General features: G+C 39.8%; 1 protein-coding gene across 1 annotated transcript in view; it reads left to right on the top strand.

The window, feature by feature from the left end:
- Window positions 1–284: 284 nt before the first annotated feature.
- The window catches only part of SPPL2A (signal peptide peptidase like 2A), a 21,109-nt gene continuing 5,982 nt past the window's right edge, over window positions 285–15,411 (top strand). The window contains exons 1-14 of the mRNA XM_010135265.1: window positions 285–401; window positions 1,562–1,744; window positions 2,579–2,668; window positions 5,974–6,107; window positions 8,187–8,338; window positions 8,834–8,930; window positions 10,230–10,331; window positions 11,024–11,105; window positions 11,397–11,471; window positions 12,162–12,218; window positions 12,377–12,430; window positions 12,866–12,965; window positions 13,815–13,892; window positions 14,223–14,383. Coding sequence (XP_010133567.1) covers window positions 372–401; window positions 1,562–1,744; window positions 2,579–2,668; window positions 5,974–6,107; window positions 8,187–8,338; window positions 8,834–8,930; window positions 10,230–10,331; window positions 11,024–11,105; window positions 11,397–11,471; window positions 12,162–12,218; window positions 12,377–12,430; window positions 12,866–12,965; window positions 13,815–13,892; window positions 14,223–14,383 — 1,395 coding nt within the window. The 5' untranslated portion in view covers window positions 285–371. The remainder of the gene's footprint in view (window positions 402–1,561; window positions 1,745–2,578; window positions 2,669–5,973; window positions 6,108–8,186; window positions 8,339–8,833; window positions 8,931–10,229; window positions 10,332–11,023; window positions 11,106–11,396; window positions 11,472–12,161; window positions 12,219–12,376; window positions 12,431–12,865; window positions 12,966–13,814; window positions 13,893–14,222; window positions 14,384–15,411) is intronic.

Below are 15,411 nucleotides of genomic sequence, written 5' to 3'. Positions count from 1 at the left end.
TTCTGATGGTGTTCTACTAGGTGACGTGGACTGTGGCTGTAACCAATACATGGTGTTTGAAACGGGGGTAAGCAGCATTATGCAGACTAGATCTCTACTAGTTTTCCATCCTGCTCTCAAGCTACCCATCGCTTGTGGAATCAATCGTTATATAAAGTAACTAATCAAATAAATTCCTTTTCTCCTAACAGCTCTTTCTCTTCCTAACAGCTTTTTAGAAGAATGTCTGAGTACTGATATTCTGGACTTAGTTTAATTCAGAACACCCTGGTCTGTTGCAGGTGACTGCACACGAGGGGATCTTGCACGCTTCTGGAAGTGGCCTGTCTCCAGTAACAAAGGATTACTGCGTAATTTACAATTCTAACTGGATGTCTCTTCCAAAGAGCCTGGACAATGCTGTAAGTAGTTTATAATCATGCTTCCTAAGAAAACTAGAGTGCAGTATGAATTCAAGTCAGCTATAACTCGTCTTCAAAATTTGGAGTTAAATAGGTGCTACATTGAATATTTACCAAAAAAATCTACAGTGAACATTTCTGTACTTTAAAAAGTCACCTTCTGAAGTTTACAAAGATGATACTCCCTCTGTGCTTGGAACTGGTTTTAAATAATCTTGCATATTTATCTGATATTGTTAATTTTTTTCTTCAGGTGTTACCAGTATGTCAAGTTTTTGATTTGGGAGTAAAACTTCTGTTTGTTTACAAGAATGTTGTATACTTGTGAAATGGATTTCTTATATTGGTTCATCAGTTTGAGCTTCTGTTTAGTTGTTTTGTAAACATGTGGTGGTGTAGGAGATTATCTGGAATGTGTCATCATGCTGTATTTTCTGAGTGTGTTTCTTTGAGCCAAACTAGAGTGTGAGGCAGAAACAAATTTTCTTCAGGTGCTCTTCCTATAAACAGGGAATACTTTGTGTTTGGAAGTGATCAAGGCACTCTTCTCTCCTTTCCCTCCCGTTATTCATTATCAGGTTAACTCAAAGTAAAACACAGTAAAAATAATTTGTCTGCCCCAAACATCTTTGCTATGCTGCTGTGGCCTTTGGGGTGTCTTGACTTATTGAAGAAAATGGACAATAATTTTAAAATAATTGTCAATATGAAATTGAACTTTGAAATAAGAACAGAAATATTTTAAAAATTCTTTTATAATAAGGAATATGCCATCAGATTCGCCAGCTGTTTGTGAGGAAGTATTATACTTCAGAACTCTGATTATGCGTTTCTTCTGGCTTGTGAATACACTGGATTCCCCAGAACGACAAGGAGTAGTTTCCTATATAACCAGTTTCTTATGTTTAAATTACAGCAACAACTGCTGAGAAATTGCCTTTAGAAACAGCCAGGCATTTCAGCTCTGCGCTGCTCTCAGTGGCCCTCGGTACTGCAGGCTGCAGGAACTGCTGCTCTGGTTTTATATTCCTGAATTAATGGTTCCTTTCTGTTATGCCTCCTTCTGGCAAACCTCAAATTAGGAAGGGTAGTAATGTTGTCTTCTAGATTAGTTTGCAGTATTAAACTTCCTACTTTGATCGTGCTCCTTTTCTCTGCAGACTTTCAGGTCTCTGGAAAACCTGACTTCTACGGTACTCTGCAATTCTTCTGAAGTTCCTTCTGGCTTAATGAAGGACAAAGCAGTTGTAGTGATGAGAGGAAACTGCACTTTTTTGGAAAAAGCAAGAATTGCACAAAGTTCAGGTGCTAAAGTGCTGTTGGTTGCCAGTAAAACCAAGCTGGTAAGTTACAGCAGTTTTCTTCTGTGGTGAAATAGTGTCTTATCTTATTTGGTCTGATGCAGTGTTGTGCAGGGTTAGCTGAGAGAAACCACAAAAGCAGAGGACCCTGGTAAACGTGTGGGATTCCAGCACGAGGCAGCCTTCCCCACAGAGCCCTGTGCTGGTGTGGCTGCTGTTCCTGAGACCAAGACGGTCATTCCGTGCCACCTCTGTGTAATGCTGTGTTATATCATCCAAAAGTATCAACAGCTGAATTGTCTTTCAGTCTGTTTCCTCTATCTTTAATCACGTTTCTGAACGCAAATGCTTGTCTTTAGCATTCCCTAACTTTAGTGTCCTCTAACTCCCTGAGGTCTCAGGTGATACTGTTTTAGACATGTGTGACAAAAGTAAGCTAGGAAAATACAATCCAAAATCAGTAAAAAAAGACATTTTGAGATACCTTTACAGATACTTCTGTTGGGTTCTTTTTTTGTTCCCTGTTACAGCTGCAATATGTATCTACAGATATTTGCAATTTATGAATTTGCGTGATTATCATGACAAGTTAATCTTGTTTTAAAAGCATAGAGAATAAAACCAGAGTTTTGATTTTCTCTTGTAATGCTATAAAAGCACAAGACCTTTATCAATCCAGGTGTGTTGGTAGTATCACCTGTTTTGATTTAAGGACATCTGCATTCATTAACCTTTTGCAAAAGGTGATGAATGAGCTCTTTTTTTTTTTCTTTTTCCTACAAAAACACTGAAATTTAAAGAATAATCTGCCTTTAGGGATCTAACCCGCTTTGTAAATAGGCTCAACATGGTTATCACTGATGCTTTCTCTTTTAGTCTCCTCTTTCAGATAACAAGACTGGTTTTGAAGACGTGGCTCTTCCAGTTGCGCTTATAAGATACAGTGACATAGTAGATATGCAGCTGGTAAGTAATATAACTTCAGCAGGTTACAGTCTGTGTAACTTTGGGTTTTGAACAAATAAAGTAATTTCAGGTCACGTATGGGTGTCTGCCAGATTTGAATGTGTATAGGTACTGCGTTCGGCTTCACAGAAGAGGATGGCTATGAAGTTGTAGAAGCGCTAGTGTTCCTAATTTAGGTTAATTTGAGAATGATGAATTAGAACACTAAGAACGGGACACATAATACCTAACTGGAGGGAGGGTAATCTTTTGTTGTACAAGATAAGCGACCTACCAGTAGACTTGTGTACAATCGCAGATGCCTGACATATGTCAAGCGCTGTAGCCTGAGAGGGCTGCTTGTTTAGCACAGAAGCTAGGACAGTTGAGCTTGTATCTGCTGACATGGTGTCTTTTGGGCAAGCAGTAACTTATCAGGCTGGAACTTAAGGAAGGTGTGAGGGTTTTGGGGTTTTTTTGTCTTTTCCAGATGATGAGCTGTCTCTTTGTGCAGCATGACAGCATCTGTTACAGAGAGGTTAGGCAGTAGAGTTCGAGTTTCTGCTGCTGAGCTCGTGGTGAGATGCCAAATCCTTAAAATGTGTCTTTAAAATGTGGCAGTTGTGGTATCTCCTGCGCTTTATAAGCAGTGGAGTTTGTTTTGGGGGTCTTGGGAGCTTGTTTTGCTTGGCATCTAAAATGAGGGTACAGAATATTGCAGAGGGTTTTCAAGAAAACAATTATCTTTTCTTTGGTGTGACTTTTTCTGTTGTTATTTTGTTGTTTGGGTTTTTATTTAGTGTTAAATAGTTTTGATAGGCAGGAGTTGCACTGCACGTGATTTTTCTGTGAGTAGCAGAGACTAGCACTAACCTGTGTAGTCTTAGCTTCTTGGATTGAATTTGTAAGCTCACTTCACCATTTCTGCTCTTAATCTTCAGAGCTGCCGTGGGAGGTTGTCCTAGGTGAGTATGTAAACTGAAACCATGCCTAGATGTGTAGGACTTTGGTTGTTTACTGTCTGTTCCCATTAAAGATTGGTTCTTGCCGAGCACTGGCATGACTGAAGGTTTGTGATGACTGTCCTCAGTCTGCCACAGTCTTGAGGAATACTGTGTTTTGGTTTGGGTTGTTCTCCATCTTCAGATTTGTTCCTTCAAGTAGGACAAATGTAGTTTTCTTATTTGAGGGGTTTTAAGATAATGCTCTACTAACATGGAAGGGATCTGGGGTAGGGTTAGATCCCTGATTTGTTCTGAATCTTCTCTGCCACTTTATTAGCTAGTGCTGCTTGGGGCGGTGTCATGTCGAATCACTTCCGTATAGCTACCGTAATGCCGCAAAGTAACTTTGTTAGTAGATTAGTGTGACAGATGATGTCTCATACAGCTGTTGTAATTTGGTTTTGTCTCACGAGACTGCCTTCATAGAAGTGGAAGGAAGGTGGCCTGGGCTGCAAGGGATCCTTTCCTAGTTCTAATGTAGTTTTTGGCGAAGCCTTCTGTCATGTCACTGGCAGCCGGTGTTTTGAATGATGTGTGCTGCTTAGAAGCTGGCAGCCATTGTACTCTTCCTACTATAGTCGTATTTCTGTTTTAACTCTTCTCAAGGCTTCCAGCCTTCTCCTTTTATTTAGAAAAGGAAGACCACAACAGTCTGAGGGTAGCTAGTTTGTGTAAGCGTTCCTTCTACTTTTTCTTTGAAGATCTGATCTCTGTTAGCTTTTACCGTTCGAATCAGATACGAGTCTTGATGGCAGTAGCAGGGTGTTACAAATCTTCTCGTAGGTGGACAGCTGTCTTGCAGGGTTATCATCTGATGCAATGTATTTGATTCTAGTGCTTCGCTGTGGTGGAAGTTGAGACTTGGCAAGTTTGTAGAGAAGAGCAGAACAAAAGGAAACGATTCACAGTAGATTCTAATGCGAATTACACTTGATAAGATTTATGAAACTTAAAGGACAAACGGGATTAAGACCTGTTGGAATAGAATACTAAAAATGTATAAGGTTTTAGGTTTTTTGGGTTTTCTTGGCTCTTGTTTGTTTGGGTTTGTTTTGGTTTTTTTTACATACAGGATGCTGTAATGAATGGGGTTTTTTGCCTTTATCTAACATTATGTTCCACTTCATATAACTGCAATGTTTCACTAGAATTTTAATTTTCTTTCTCATTTTCTGAACTTCCGTAACTTCAGGAAAAGGAATGAATCTGACTTCTTTAGCCTGCAGTAAGGTTAATATCTGTAATTAGATAATTTGGATGCTGAAATGAACCAGCTTTCTTCACATATGGCTAGTGTATTCCACTGTGCTACTCGCTTTCCCATTCAGTCTCTCCACTGCCAGTTTGGTCTTCCTGTATGCAAACCCTCCTGGCACGTCCATCTCCGCTCCTGCTTTTATCCCACATGCAGGCTGTTAACAAATCTGCTTTTCTGCTGCACCTCTGAAGTCTGTTTTCACTGCAGGATTGCTTTAGCTGCCTTGGCTTACTTTGACTGTAACAACAAAGCTTTCTTCCCTACTACCTTTAATTTCCTGTCAAATTATCATTTCTTTGTGTCTTAAGTCTCACCTTTCAGCCAAATGGAAGCATCTTGGGTTTGCTTTCAAGATTTTTGTACAATTCTGGATCAGTTATGTCTCTGCATTCCTTACCATCTTCTTTGCCTTTCAGCTGATTTGGTTTTTTACTTTGGTCTTACTTTTATCTTTTAAGTAGCATGGAATTGCTTCCTTTTCTTTTGAATTCATCTCAAATTGTGTTCATATAAAGCCGTTACTTACTGACTTTCTGCCAACTTGAGTTTTCACTGTGTCCTGTCTGAAGCACTGTGCCTGTGTCTGAGCTGTGTGTTTTGTAGTTTCAAGAGCTAGAGGTAGACCTCTGTTGATTCCTTCGTGGACCTATGAGTAATCATATTTCAAATTGATTGAATCATATATGCTTCCCTGCAGAGCAGACGCCTTTGCTAGACCTTGGTATGTTTGGGGGATGAAAAGCCTTCGGGCTAGAGGCACAATTTCTCAGAAGTGTTGAAAGAATGCAAAGAAATACTGTTTTGCCTTGTGGCATCCATATGTTTCCACAGCAGTAGCAGTAGGGTTGTTTTCAGACCTGATCATCCTGAAAGGCAGCAGGGAAAGCATTGCTTCTTTACAATGACCAAGGCAAATGCGTGGGACATCCTGTGCAGTACGTTGAAAACCTGCTTTTAGCATTGTGTAGGTTAAGAGCAGGACATCATGATGTGCATCTTGTTGGAAAATCAGCAGTATAGTTTCTTTGTTGTCCTTACGAACCAACTCGTATGCTATTTTTCAGACACTTGGAAATGAAGTTAACGTGACTCTGTATTCACCGCCTTTGCCAGAGTTTGATTGCAGTATGCTTGTCATCTTCCTAATTGCTGTGTTTACAGTGGCACTAGGAGGCTACTGGAGCGGAGTAGCAGAACTGTAAGTTTGTTAAACGGAACTGCTTAAATTATGTGGATTACAAATTTTGTGAAAACTGTCCCTACGATCAGTGAAAAATAATGTTCTTTTACGTTGGTAGTTAAAAAAATGGGAAGATCTGGTGCTATTAGCTGCTTTACCATGAAATGCTTGAGCACTGCAACCACTGAAAAATTACTGTAGGGCTTTGAGGAACCTTGAGTAGTGGATTATCAAAGTCCCCGAGGGATAATGGAGTTCTTGGGAGGAGGATTAACGTTTTGATAAATTACCAAGTACCCTGTAACTAGCATTATGATACACCAAAATCCATGACAGAAAGTAGGTATTTTAATGACACCATTAAAATCCAGTGATTCAGGAGGCACATACGTAGCTGTGTGCGGTGTCTGCATTGACAGGGATCTGTGCAACTGCTCCATCCCAGCTGGCTGTGCAGCACGCTCTGCGGGGTGTCTGCACAGCCCCCCTGCCACTAGGAGAATGGGGTTTGGTTGTGTCTGGGTGGCTGCAGACAGTTATGTCCCTCAGCTTTCTGTGTTCCTTGGTGAAGACTATAGCAGCTCTAGGGCTGAGCAGGGTCAAGGAGGCAGCAGCAGTCTCTGTGCAGGGAAGGAGAGGAAGTGCAGGATGTGGCAAATGCAGGGAAACGAGGGGTAGTTTCTGCACTGTGCTTGAGGGGAGCGTGGCGTTAAGTGGACTGGTGCACACTTGATGCACAGAACTGTTTTTAGTCTGGGTTTATACTGGATATAGCTGACCTTTCACAGCATGGTCTTATTCTGCAGTATTTCTTGGATGTCTCCGCGTGCTGAACGGGCCACTGTACATTGCTACGCAGAGCTTCCCGTTCTGTGGTGGTCTAGAGCTTTGCTCCCCAGAACAGCAGGGAATGGATTGTATGTGATAACAGCAGCTTCCTCTTTCCCACTGGTTATGCAAATCTAGTGATTTTAAAGAGATTAAAGAAGTAGAAGGGCAGTGTGTGTGTTTCTTTTTTTTTTTTTTTAAGATTGGATCTGATTACGCTTCTTTTTTACCCTGCAGTGATACAGGGTGTGACTGGACTGAATGCTAAAAGAACAAAATGTGTTGCTGCCTCCCATATTGAAAAATACCTAGATGTAATTATATTAAACTTGTTATAGTGCACTTTCATAAATCTGGGGTGAGCTTTCCTTCTTAAAAGCTGCTTATTCAAAGCATGTTCTCTGAGAAGGTGATTCATCTCACAAAGTGCCTTCTCTTTTGAAGGTAGCTGTTTCACTGCCGAACTCAGCATTTTGTAGGTAGGTCCTGGGATTCGTCAGGAATACGCTATCTGATGGGCAAGTTGCACTAGCGTCTGTACTAAAGAGTAGTAGGGCTACCTGCTCAAGGAACAAACAATAATTTAAGTCTCCTTATTTTGCATGGTGAGGTATAAATATGTAGTATGTATGCACAGAAATCTTACTCCCAGTGAAAATCCCCAATTACACCCCCTCTCTTTCGCTTATTGTGTAATTATGAGGTGTAAGGGTAAAAGAACTACTTAGCTAGCTTCATTCTACTAACAGAAATGGATTTTGCAGACACATAATGTCTATAGTCGAGGTTTTAAACCAAAATCATGGGTGTTACACACTGTTTTCTCATAGACATATTTATCAGATTGAGTACATTTAGCCCAAGAAATTTTGTAGCATCAGAGGTGATGCGCTAGTGGAGTTGAGTGTGTGCGTCCTGATAAGAAGCTAAAGAGTTTTGATATCAGACTGCTTTTCCTCACATGGACCAAGGTTTTGGTTGGGGGTACTCCTTAAAGTTGGCAGTCACCACACAGTTGGAAAGGAGGGCAGTTAAGAATTTTTTCCCTGCGATCTATGCTAGGTTAGAAGTGCATATTTCCATTAAAAAATGGAAAAACTCAAACAATAAGCATACCTTTTTTCTGCATTTTAGAGTCTCATAATGGTATGAAGGATTAGACTGAAACACTGTCAGTCTAAATGCTTTCTAACCAACAACTCTGGTCATAGTAAAACGTTCTCGTAATCTGTCACGTGAGGTAAATCTGCTTGTCATTTTTTTAAATAGTGAAAATTTGAAAGCAGTAGCAAGTCCTGGGGAGAGAGAAACAAGACGGAAGAAGGAAGAAAATGTTACTTTCACCCCCGTGACAGTTATCTTGTTTGTTGTCATCTGTTGTGTCATGCTGGTCTTACTTTATTTCTTCTACAAATGGCTAGGTAAGAAACTATGGAAATATCATTTGACTTATTTTTCTGCATAATCTTAAGGTGTCTGTGTCTGAAAAGCTAGATTTCTAAACTAAAATTAATGTAATTCAAAAAACTGTTTTCTTGATGTATGAGTTAGGGTTGAAAAGATGTAGTTGCTGCCTAGAGAGAAGCTTTCTGCTACTCAAGGCTGCCTTGACAGTACTTATTCTGAATGATGTGGGAGAGACGTGACTAGTGAAAAAAGCAGTAACAGATGACATATTTCTTCTTAAGGAAAAAGGAGAGGAAAAAGGTTTTGAAAATTTCGAATTGAAAACCAAGCCTTTGCTTCATGAGAACTCTTGTCATGGCAGAGACACTCAGAATTCAGGACTTCCTGTGAACAGCTGACTGCGGTCTCAGTGATTGTATCGAGCAGTGCTGTCATATCAAATGTGTGTCGTTGAGTTTGATTCCTGGTTGCTATTCTGTTCCTGATTCCCCTCTTCCGTTCTTTTTTAGTGTATGTCATAATATCAGTCTTCTGCTTGGCATCTGCAATGAGTCTGTACAACTGTCTTGCGGCATTAATAGGAAAAATACCATTTGGGCAGTGCAGGTATTGTACCTTTCAGTTACTATAAATGGAAGGTTTCTTTCAGGTATTTTCTGGTTTCAAGGAGAAGTGAAAATACAAGAACAGTCTGACAAATTGTTTCCTGTATGCTTTAGTGTGTGGGATTGTTAAAAAAGAAAATTACAGGCTACTTCAATGAATCCTGAAGTTGTCCATAGCATAATCAACAGTTAAAATAGTGTTGTGGGAGACTTGCTGCATTGTTTGAAAGCATTGCTATCATCAAACTTGAAAGGCTCTGCTTGGCTGGCTGAGCTTGGTGGTACAAAATTCTGATTGCCCATAGGGTGTGCTCACCTTGTTCACCACAGAACCCTGTAAGGGGGATCCTGGGCATTCGATCCTGTTTGGGGTAAGTCCCATGCTATAGACGATAGCATGTTAACGTACCTGTGACAGACCAAGTTATAACTTTTTCTTGCAAAGGCAGCACATTGCTCATGTCCTCTGTGTCAGAAGTTAGTGGTGACAGTCCTAATTCAGGTAGTGTGTTGTCAGAATAGCCTCTTCTTATTACTCCAGGTAAAATATCCTGCCAGAATTAGTGAGTATGGGATTATCCCTGTTTTCCTCCCCTGTATTTTCACTTTTAAAAAACCCTAATATTTAATGAAACAAATGGTCCTTTTCCCCAGAAACCCCAATGCTTATAAGCTTGGAAGCCTAAGATTATTATGTTTGCATGTTACTTATTACAGGATATTAGTGACAGGTGATCCAGTAGCCCATCAAAGGTAGAGAACCTGTAGAAAAGACGGCAGGTTTTGTGTAAGCTGAGGACGGGCATGGCTCTGTCAGTTAGTTCAAGAACTGCCCCAGAAAGTTGAGTGAGCAGTGGCAACAGATATTGACGGAATACGTAGTTATTTTTAATCTTATATTATGTGTCCTAAAATTTATTTTCCCCACCACCCTCCCTTTCTGGAATCGTGACATGACTGTCCATCACTGACATAGTTCTGTTGGCATAATTGTTACGCGACAGAAATGAATTAAATAAACTCATCTGCTTGCTGCCCTCCCTGGATGTGTTTGCTAAACTGAGGTCTGGCCATCAAAGCCTGAGTGGGCTGACCACCTGTGGGATGTTTTCAGTGGAGCCCAGAGAAGGACTGGTGCTGCAGTTGCAGGAATAATGTCATCTGAGTCCAGACAGAACGCACGGGCAAAGGAGAAGCTCTCCAGATGAGAAAACCTGGTCATCTTACTGACGTGTGATAGCCAAGGCATGTGTTTTGGCTGTTGCAGGCTTTCTTTTTAAATTTAATTATTTCCTTTTAGGATTGCATGTTGCAACAAAAACATTGAAGTGAGGCTTATTTTTCTTGCTGCATTCTGCATAGCAGCAGCTGTTGTCTGGGCAGTGTTTCGAAACGAAGATAGGTAAGTAATGTATTCTGACTTAAAAGAGTAGTGTGAATAATTGTCATTAATGAACTTCCCATCGCATAACTAATCCTGGAGCTTAGCATCCTTCTAAACTCCAGTGCCGATTTCAAAAAAAGTCTTGAAAGGATTTCTGAAGCCTAACTAGCCTGGGAATAATAGAGAACAAAGCTATACAAATGAACTGTGTGGTAATTTGAAGTTACAAAAAATTATGAAGATGAGGAAGAACTACCTTGGTTACTAATGATCGCCATAGTAGGAGAAAAAGTGCAAAACCAGCCTAGGGACCATAGGCCCTGTGCTTCCCGTGGTCCAGTGGAAGCACAGGACCACAAATACACAGATGTTCTAGTACAGTCCTAAACAGTTTCTCGAGTCAGATGTTAAGCAGGGCTTCCAGCCAAGTGAGCCATCACCCAGGTGAGCACCCAGGCCCTGCCGTGGCCTCTGTTCAACTCATTTTCCCTGTAGTATGCTGGTGAAGAGCAGTTCATTGTTTGTGATCAGAGGCTAGTTGAAATTCACCGGCTTGAAACTAGGATTTTTGTGGTTTTGGTAGCAACACTTCCTAAAAACTGTTTTCTTGCTTTCCAGTCTTATTTTGTGATCCTGCTATTTCTATCAAAATCTAAAATCATTATTGCAGCAGTAGTTTGAATTTAAAAAACATATATTCTTCCTTTTAGGTGGGCTTGGATTTTGCAAGATATTTTGGGAGTTGCTTTCTGCCTAAACTTCATTAAAACACTGAAAATGCCTAACTTTAAGGTACCGTGAGTTGATTACCTTACAAACGTGTGTTAAAGCCATGAATCTGTAAGTTTAGTGCCAGGAAGTAGGTTTTCAACACTCAAGAAATACACATTTAAAAATAAAAATCTTTTAACAACAAATAAATTAAACCTGTTCTAAATGTTATGCTGGAACAAAACCATGGGGGATGGGAGGTTCTTCCGTTTTTTTTTTTAAATTTTTTTAACATGGGATACAGTAATGGTACTAGAATCCAGCTATACCGTCCTTGAAACCTATGCTAATATTGTCTTCTTTCTTTGCCAGTCCTGTGTGATCCTTCTAGGCCTGCTCCTTCTATATGATGTGTTTTTTGTCTTCATAACGCCATTTATCACAAAGGTATGTGCGTGAATTTTTCTTTAAAATAAACCCCAAAACGTTGCCTGGTCTGTGGGGCTGTGCTCTTGTGGGACAGATGAGTGTTTTCAGTATTGTCGATGCAGAAATGCTGACTTCCTTTTGTTCTACCCCATTCCGGACAGCAGTGGGCTAATTTTTCCCCTTGTACGGGCCATAAAGTGTAATGCTTGTCTAGGTGCCATCAGTTTTGTTAAATGATTACGTTTTCAGCATGGCCAAAAGTAAGCTGTCCCCAACTGCGTGACAGTGTGATGAGGAGAAATTACTGTCTCCAGTTTTCTTCCTTCCTTTGCATTTAACACCCATATACTCGAACATGCTCTAGTCCTTTCTGCGGTGAGGTGAGAGCTGTCTGCAAGCGTACCTTCTTGTACTCCAAAGCAGAAGGCTTGCGGCAGAAAAAGCTGATGCATTTTTATCTAAACCTCCAGTTACATATAGTGGATTTGTTGGTTGTTTTTTTTTTTATTAGTTATATTAAGCTGGACTGCATGTTCTTAGTGAAAAACAATACTGTGGAATACTGTATGAGACCAGTGCATTCCTTCTGATATTCAGGATTTTTCCAATACTAAATTGTAAGATGAGGTGCAAGCAGTTTTTGTAACTGTGGTATGAATGGTTTGGTATATTGGACCACTAACTTTTGAAAAATAACCTTAATTTCAGAATGGGGCGAGTATAATGGTTGAAGTTGCAGCTGGTCCTTTTGGAAATAGTGAAAAGGTATGAACAGTTGTTTCAGTAAGTGCAACATAAAAATACTGACACTGCGTAGCTAATTCATAGTGTGCTTTTTCCGCATAACTTTCTCACAAAATATAGCCAGCTTCTGATATTTTCTTGTAAGTATTAAATACCTGTTGACTTGGGTTTGATCCTAGAATGATGGAAACTTGGTGGAAGTCCCTACTGAACGCTCAGCTCCCCATGAGAAAGTAAGAATTGTATTTCAGATACTGGATTTTTAAATTATTCCCTCTGAAAAGACCATTCTTTTGGGGAAAACCTGACTGTCCAAATTTCTCTTCAGGGCCTGGATATCGTTGATCGATACTCTCTAGTTAGGTTAATAATCCAGACTTGTTATTCCCATTATATGATTAAATGCTGGTTTACCTGTTGGGCTTTTTTTTGGTATATGCATATTATTTGTAAATCAGAAATTCTAGCTTACCTGTTGCCTTAAGCTTTATCCACTCTCTGTGTTGGTTTCTGGTTTTTACTTTAGGTTCTACTACTGTGAAGTTCTACATTAACAATAAATTAATTATATTAAAACTGTTTATTAATTTAAGCAACAAACAAAACAATCCAAAACATCAGGAACTTTAGATTAGATTTATGTGGGCTTCTGAAATACTGTCTTACAGTTACCTGTGGTTATTAGAGTGCCTAGACTTGAATACTCTGCATCGACACTCTGTGACTTGCCATTTTCACTGTTGGGTTTTGGAGACATTATTGTCCCAGGTGAGCAAATCTTTTTGGCAGTTTAAGTTAAGATTAAATAGTTCGGGTTTGATTCTCAGATGATTTATATTAGAGTTTATTCTACAAAGTGATTACTAAATCAAATGCAGCAGATTTCCATGATCCGTCAGAGCAGAATACAAAAGTCACAATGTAAGAAAGCTTAGTGTGTTACAGAACACTTAAATGGTGAAGGGGTTTTGCTTTTCTCTTGCACTGCATTCTGTACATACAGGTCCCACAGATAAATCCGGTTGTCACTATTAATTATATCTCATTGTAACCGTGCAGAATGCAAATATTCTGTGGCTTCATAGTATTTACATGTCCTAGACTGCCTAATTAGAGGTGAGGTAACGGAAAATGTATTATCAAGTTTTTCCATCTTTCTCAAAAGAGGTGAATTTTGCCGTAGTTGGAGTCTTGAGCGAATTACTTGTTAGGCACAAAGCACCATCTCAGAACAGCATGCAGGCAAAATCGCTGATTGTTAAGAGCGAGCATTACAAGACTATGGAAGAGAAGTATTAAGACTAGGTTGTTACTCTTCCATATTAGAAAACTGAAAATAGCACAATATAATTGGCTTGCTTAAAAAAACCCCAGACCTTTTAATACCAAGCTCACTTGGCTTATATTTATATTATGGTTTTGATTTTTTAAGACTTACTGTAGGATTTATTAACTGGTTCTTGGCTTTCCAGAAATACATGGCAAGGTGATAACACATGGTAATGGGAAGTCTTACTATAAATTTTTTTCACGCTGCTTTGATTTGGAAGATTGGGGCAAAAAAAAAATCGTGTCTAAATATTTCATTAATCCTTTTTTTTTTTTTTTTCTTCCAAGGGCTTCTGGTTGCCTATTGTCGAAGATTCGATGTTCAAACAAGTTCATCTTCTATATACTACATTTCCTGTACGATAGGTAAATCGTGCTATTTCAGCAATGTTAATCTCCATGTGAACCTTTTTTAAATGGCAGAACTGGATAGTTTTCTTCAGGTAAAGGTTCGACGTTGTCAATAATTTCTTTATAATTGATTTTAATGTGCCTGCCCAGGCATAAGGTGAGTTTTCTTTAGGGTAGTCAGTTTGAGAAAGCTTGCAAATACAGAGCAACCTATTGTCCTTCTTTAATTATATTGACAAGGAAGATACTACTAAAAAAAAAAATTAATTCTGGCTTACCAAGTGGGTGATTTGATTTAAAATTTCACCTGTTCTTGATTGCGTGTGTATAAATATCTTTTTATAGCTTATGCCGTTGGTATGGTGCTGACTTTCATTGTTTTGGCATTAATGAAGATGGGACAACCCGCCCTTCTCTATCTTGTACCATGTACGCTCATTACTAGCTCGCTTGTTGCTTGGAAGCGCAAAGAGATGAAGAAGTTTTGGAAAGGAAGCAGCTACCAGGTAGGCTGGAGGCCTTGAGTGTTTTGTTATTTCCTTTGAGTACGTGATTCTCTAAGTACGTGGTAATATATCACCTGCAATCCAATTTTTGCTAGTCTTCAAGTTATCTTGTGGAACTTACAAGGAAAAATAGTCTTTACTTTTAGAAAATCTTAGTCTAGTAGTTGACATGGCAGAACAAAGCTTAAGTCAGATGAAATAGCCGGTTTGGTACTCATGGGATAAAATTATTTGTTCTACTTTATTTTCTTTGAAGTGTTTTTTCATGTTTTAACGTTTCTCAACTATCATCTTGATGTGGTATAACATGAGTCACTGCACTAAGCATGCAGCTTCCAATCTGCGCTAGTACTGTATTAAGGGATAGTTCAAACAAGCTGGTGATCCACTAGAATTTTAGAAGCTTTCCATGTGTCACTCGTGTCCTGCATCGTCAGGATTATGTGGAGCATTCAGCAGAACAGCTGGGTGGGTTCGTAGCTGTTTTCTGTCACACAGTGGGTGCTGTGTGCATGCTGCCTTGGGTATTTCCCCTCCAGTTACCACTAACACTACCCAGGACCTGCAGTCCTTAAAATCCCGCCGGCTGTCTGCCTCTGCCTGTTGACATGAACACATTCTCCCTGATCTGACTCTCTAGTACCTGAGTGTGCCAGTAGCTCTTGTGGGCTGACACTCATCGTAAAGACCAGTATCGAGAGTAGGTCTCAAACAGTATTGTTTGAATTCAGAAACTATCACCTGTAGGCTGTGGTGAGCTCAGCTCAGAGAAGGATAGTCTGCTGCAGTGGGAGGTGGGTGATGTGAAATTGATGGTGGAAAGGAGCAGCTCCTGCTTTTCCAACTTCTGGATTGCAAGGTTTGAGTGGATCAGGGGAAATCAAGGTGGTGGTGATTCTTGAAAATGTAAAACCACAGGCAGCAGCTCCTGTAGGATTATCAGCTAGGCTCCATCTTGTGTTGATTCAACTAATTTTCTACACCTGCTTCAGCTGGAGGTTGGCTGGGTATGAAATTGCTCAGGAGAT

The sequence above is a fragment of the Buceros rhinoceros genome, unplaced genomic scaffold, assembly GCF_000710305.1.
Source record: "Buceros rhinoceros silvestris isolate BGI_N320 unplaced genomic scaffold, ASM71030v1 scaffold37834, whole genome shotgun sequence".
In the NCBI taxonomy this organism is placed as follows: domain Eukaryota; kingdom Metazoa; phylum Chordata; class Aves; order Bucerotiformes; family Bucerotidae; genus Buceros; species Buceros rhinoceros.
The sequence above is the reverse complement of the archived record's forward strand: the minus strand, read 5'-3'. Positions and strand labels throughout refer to the sequence as shown.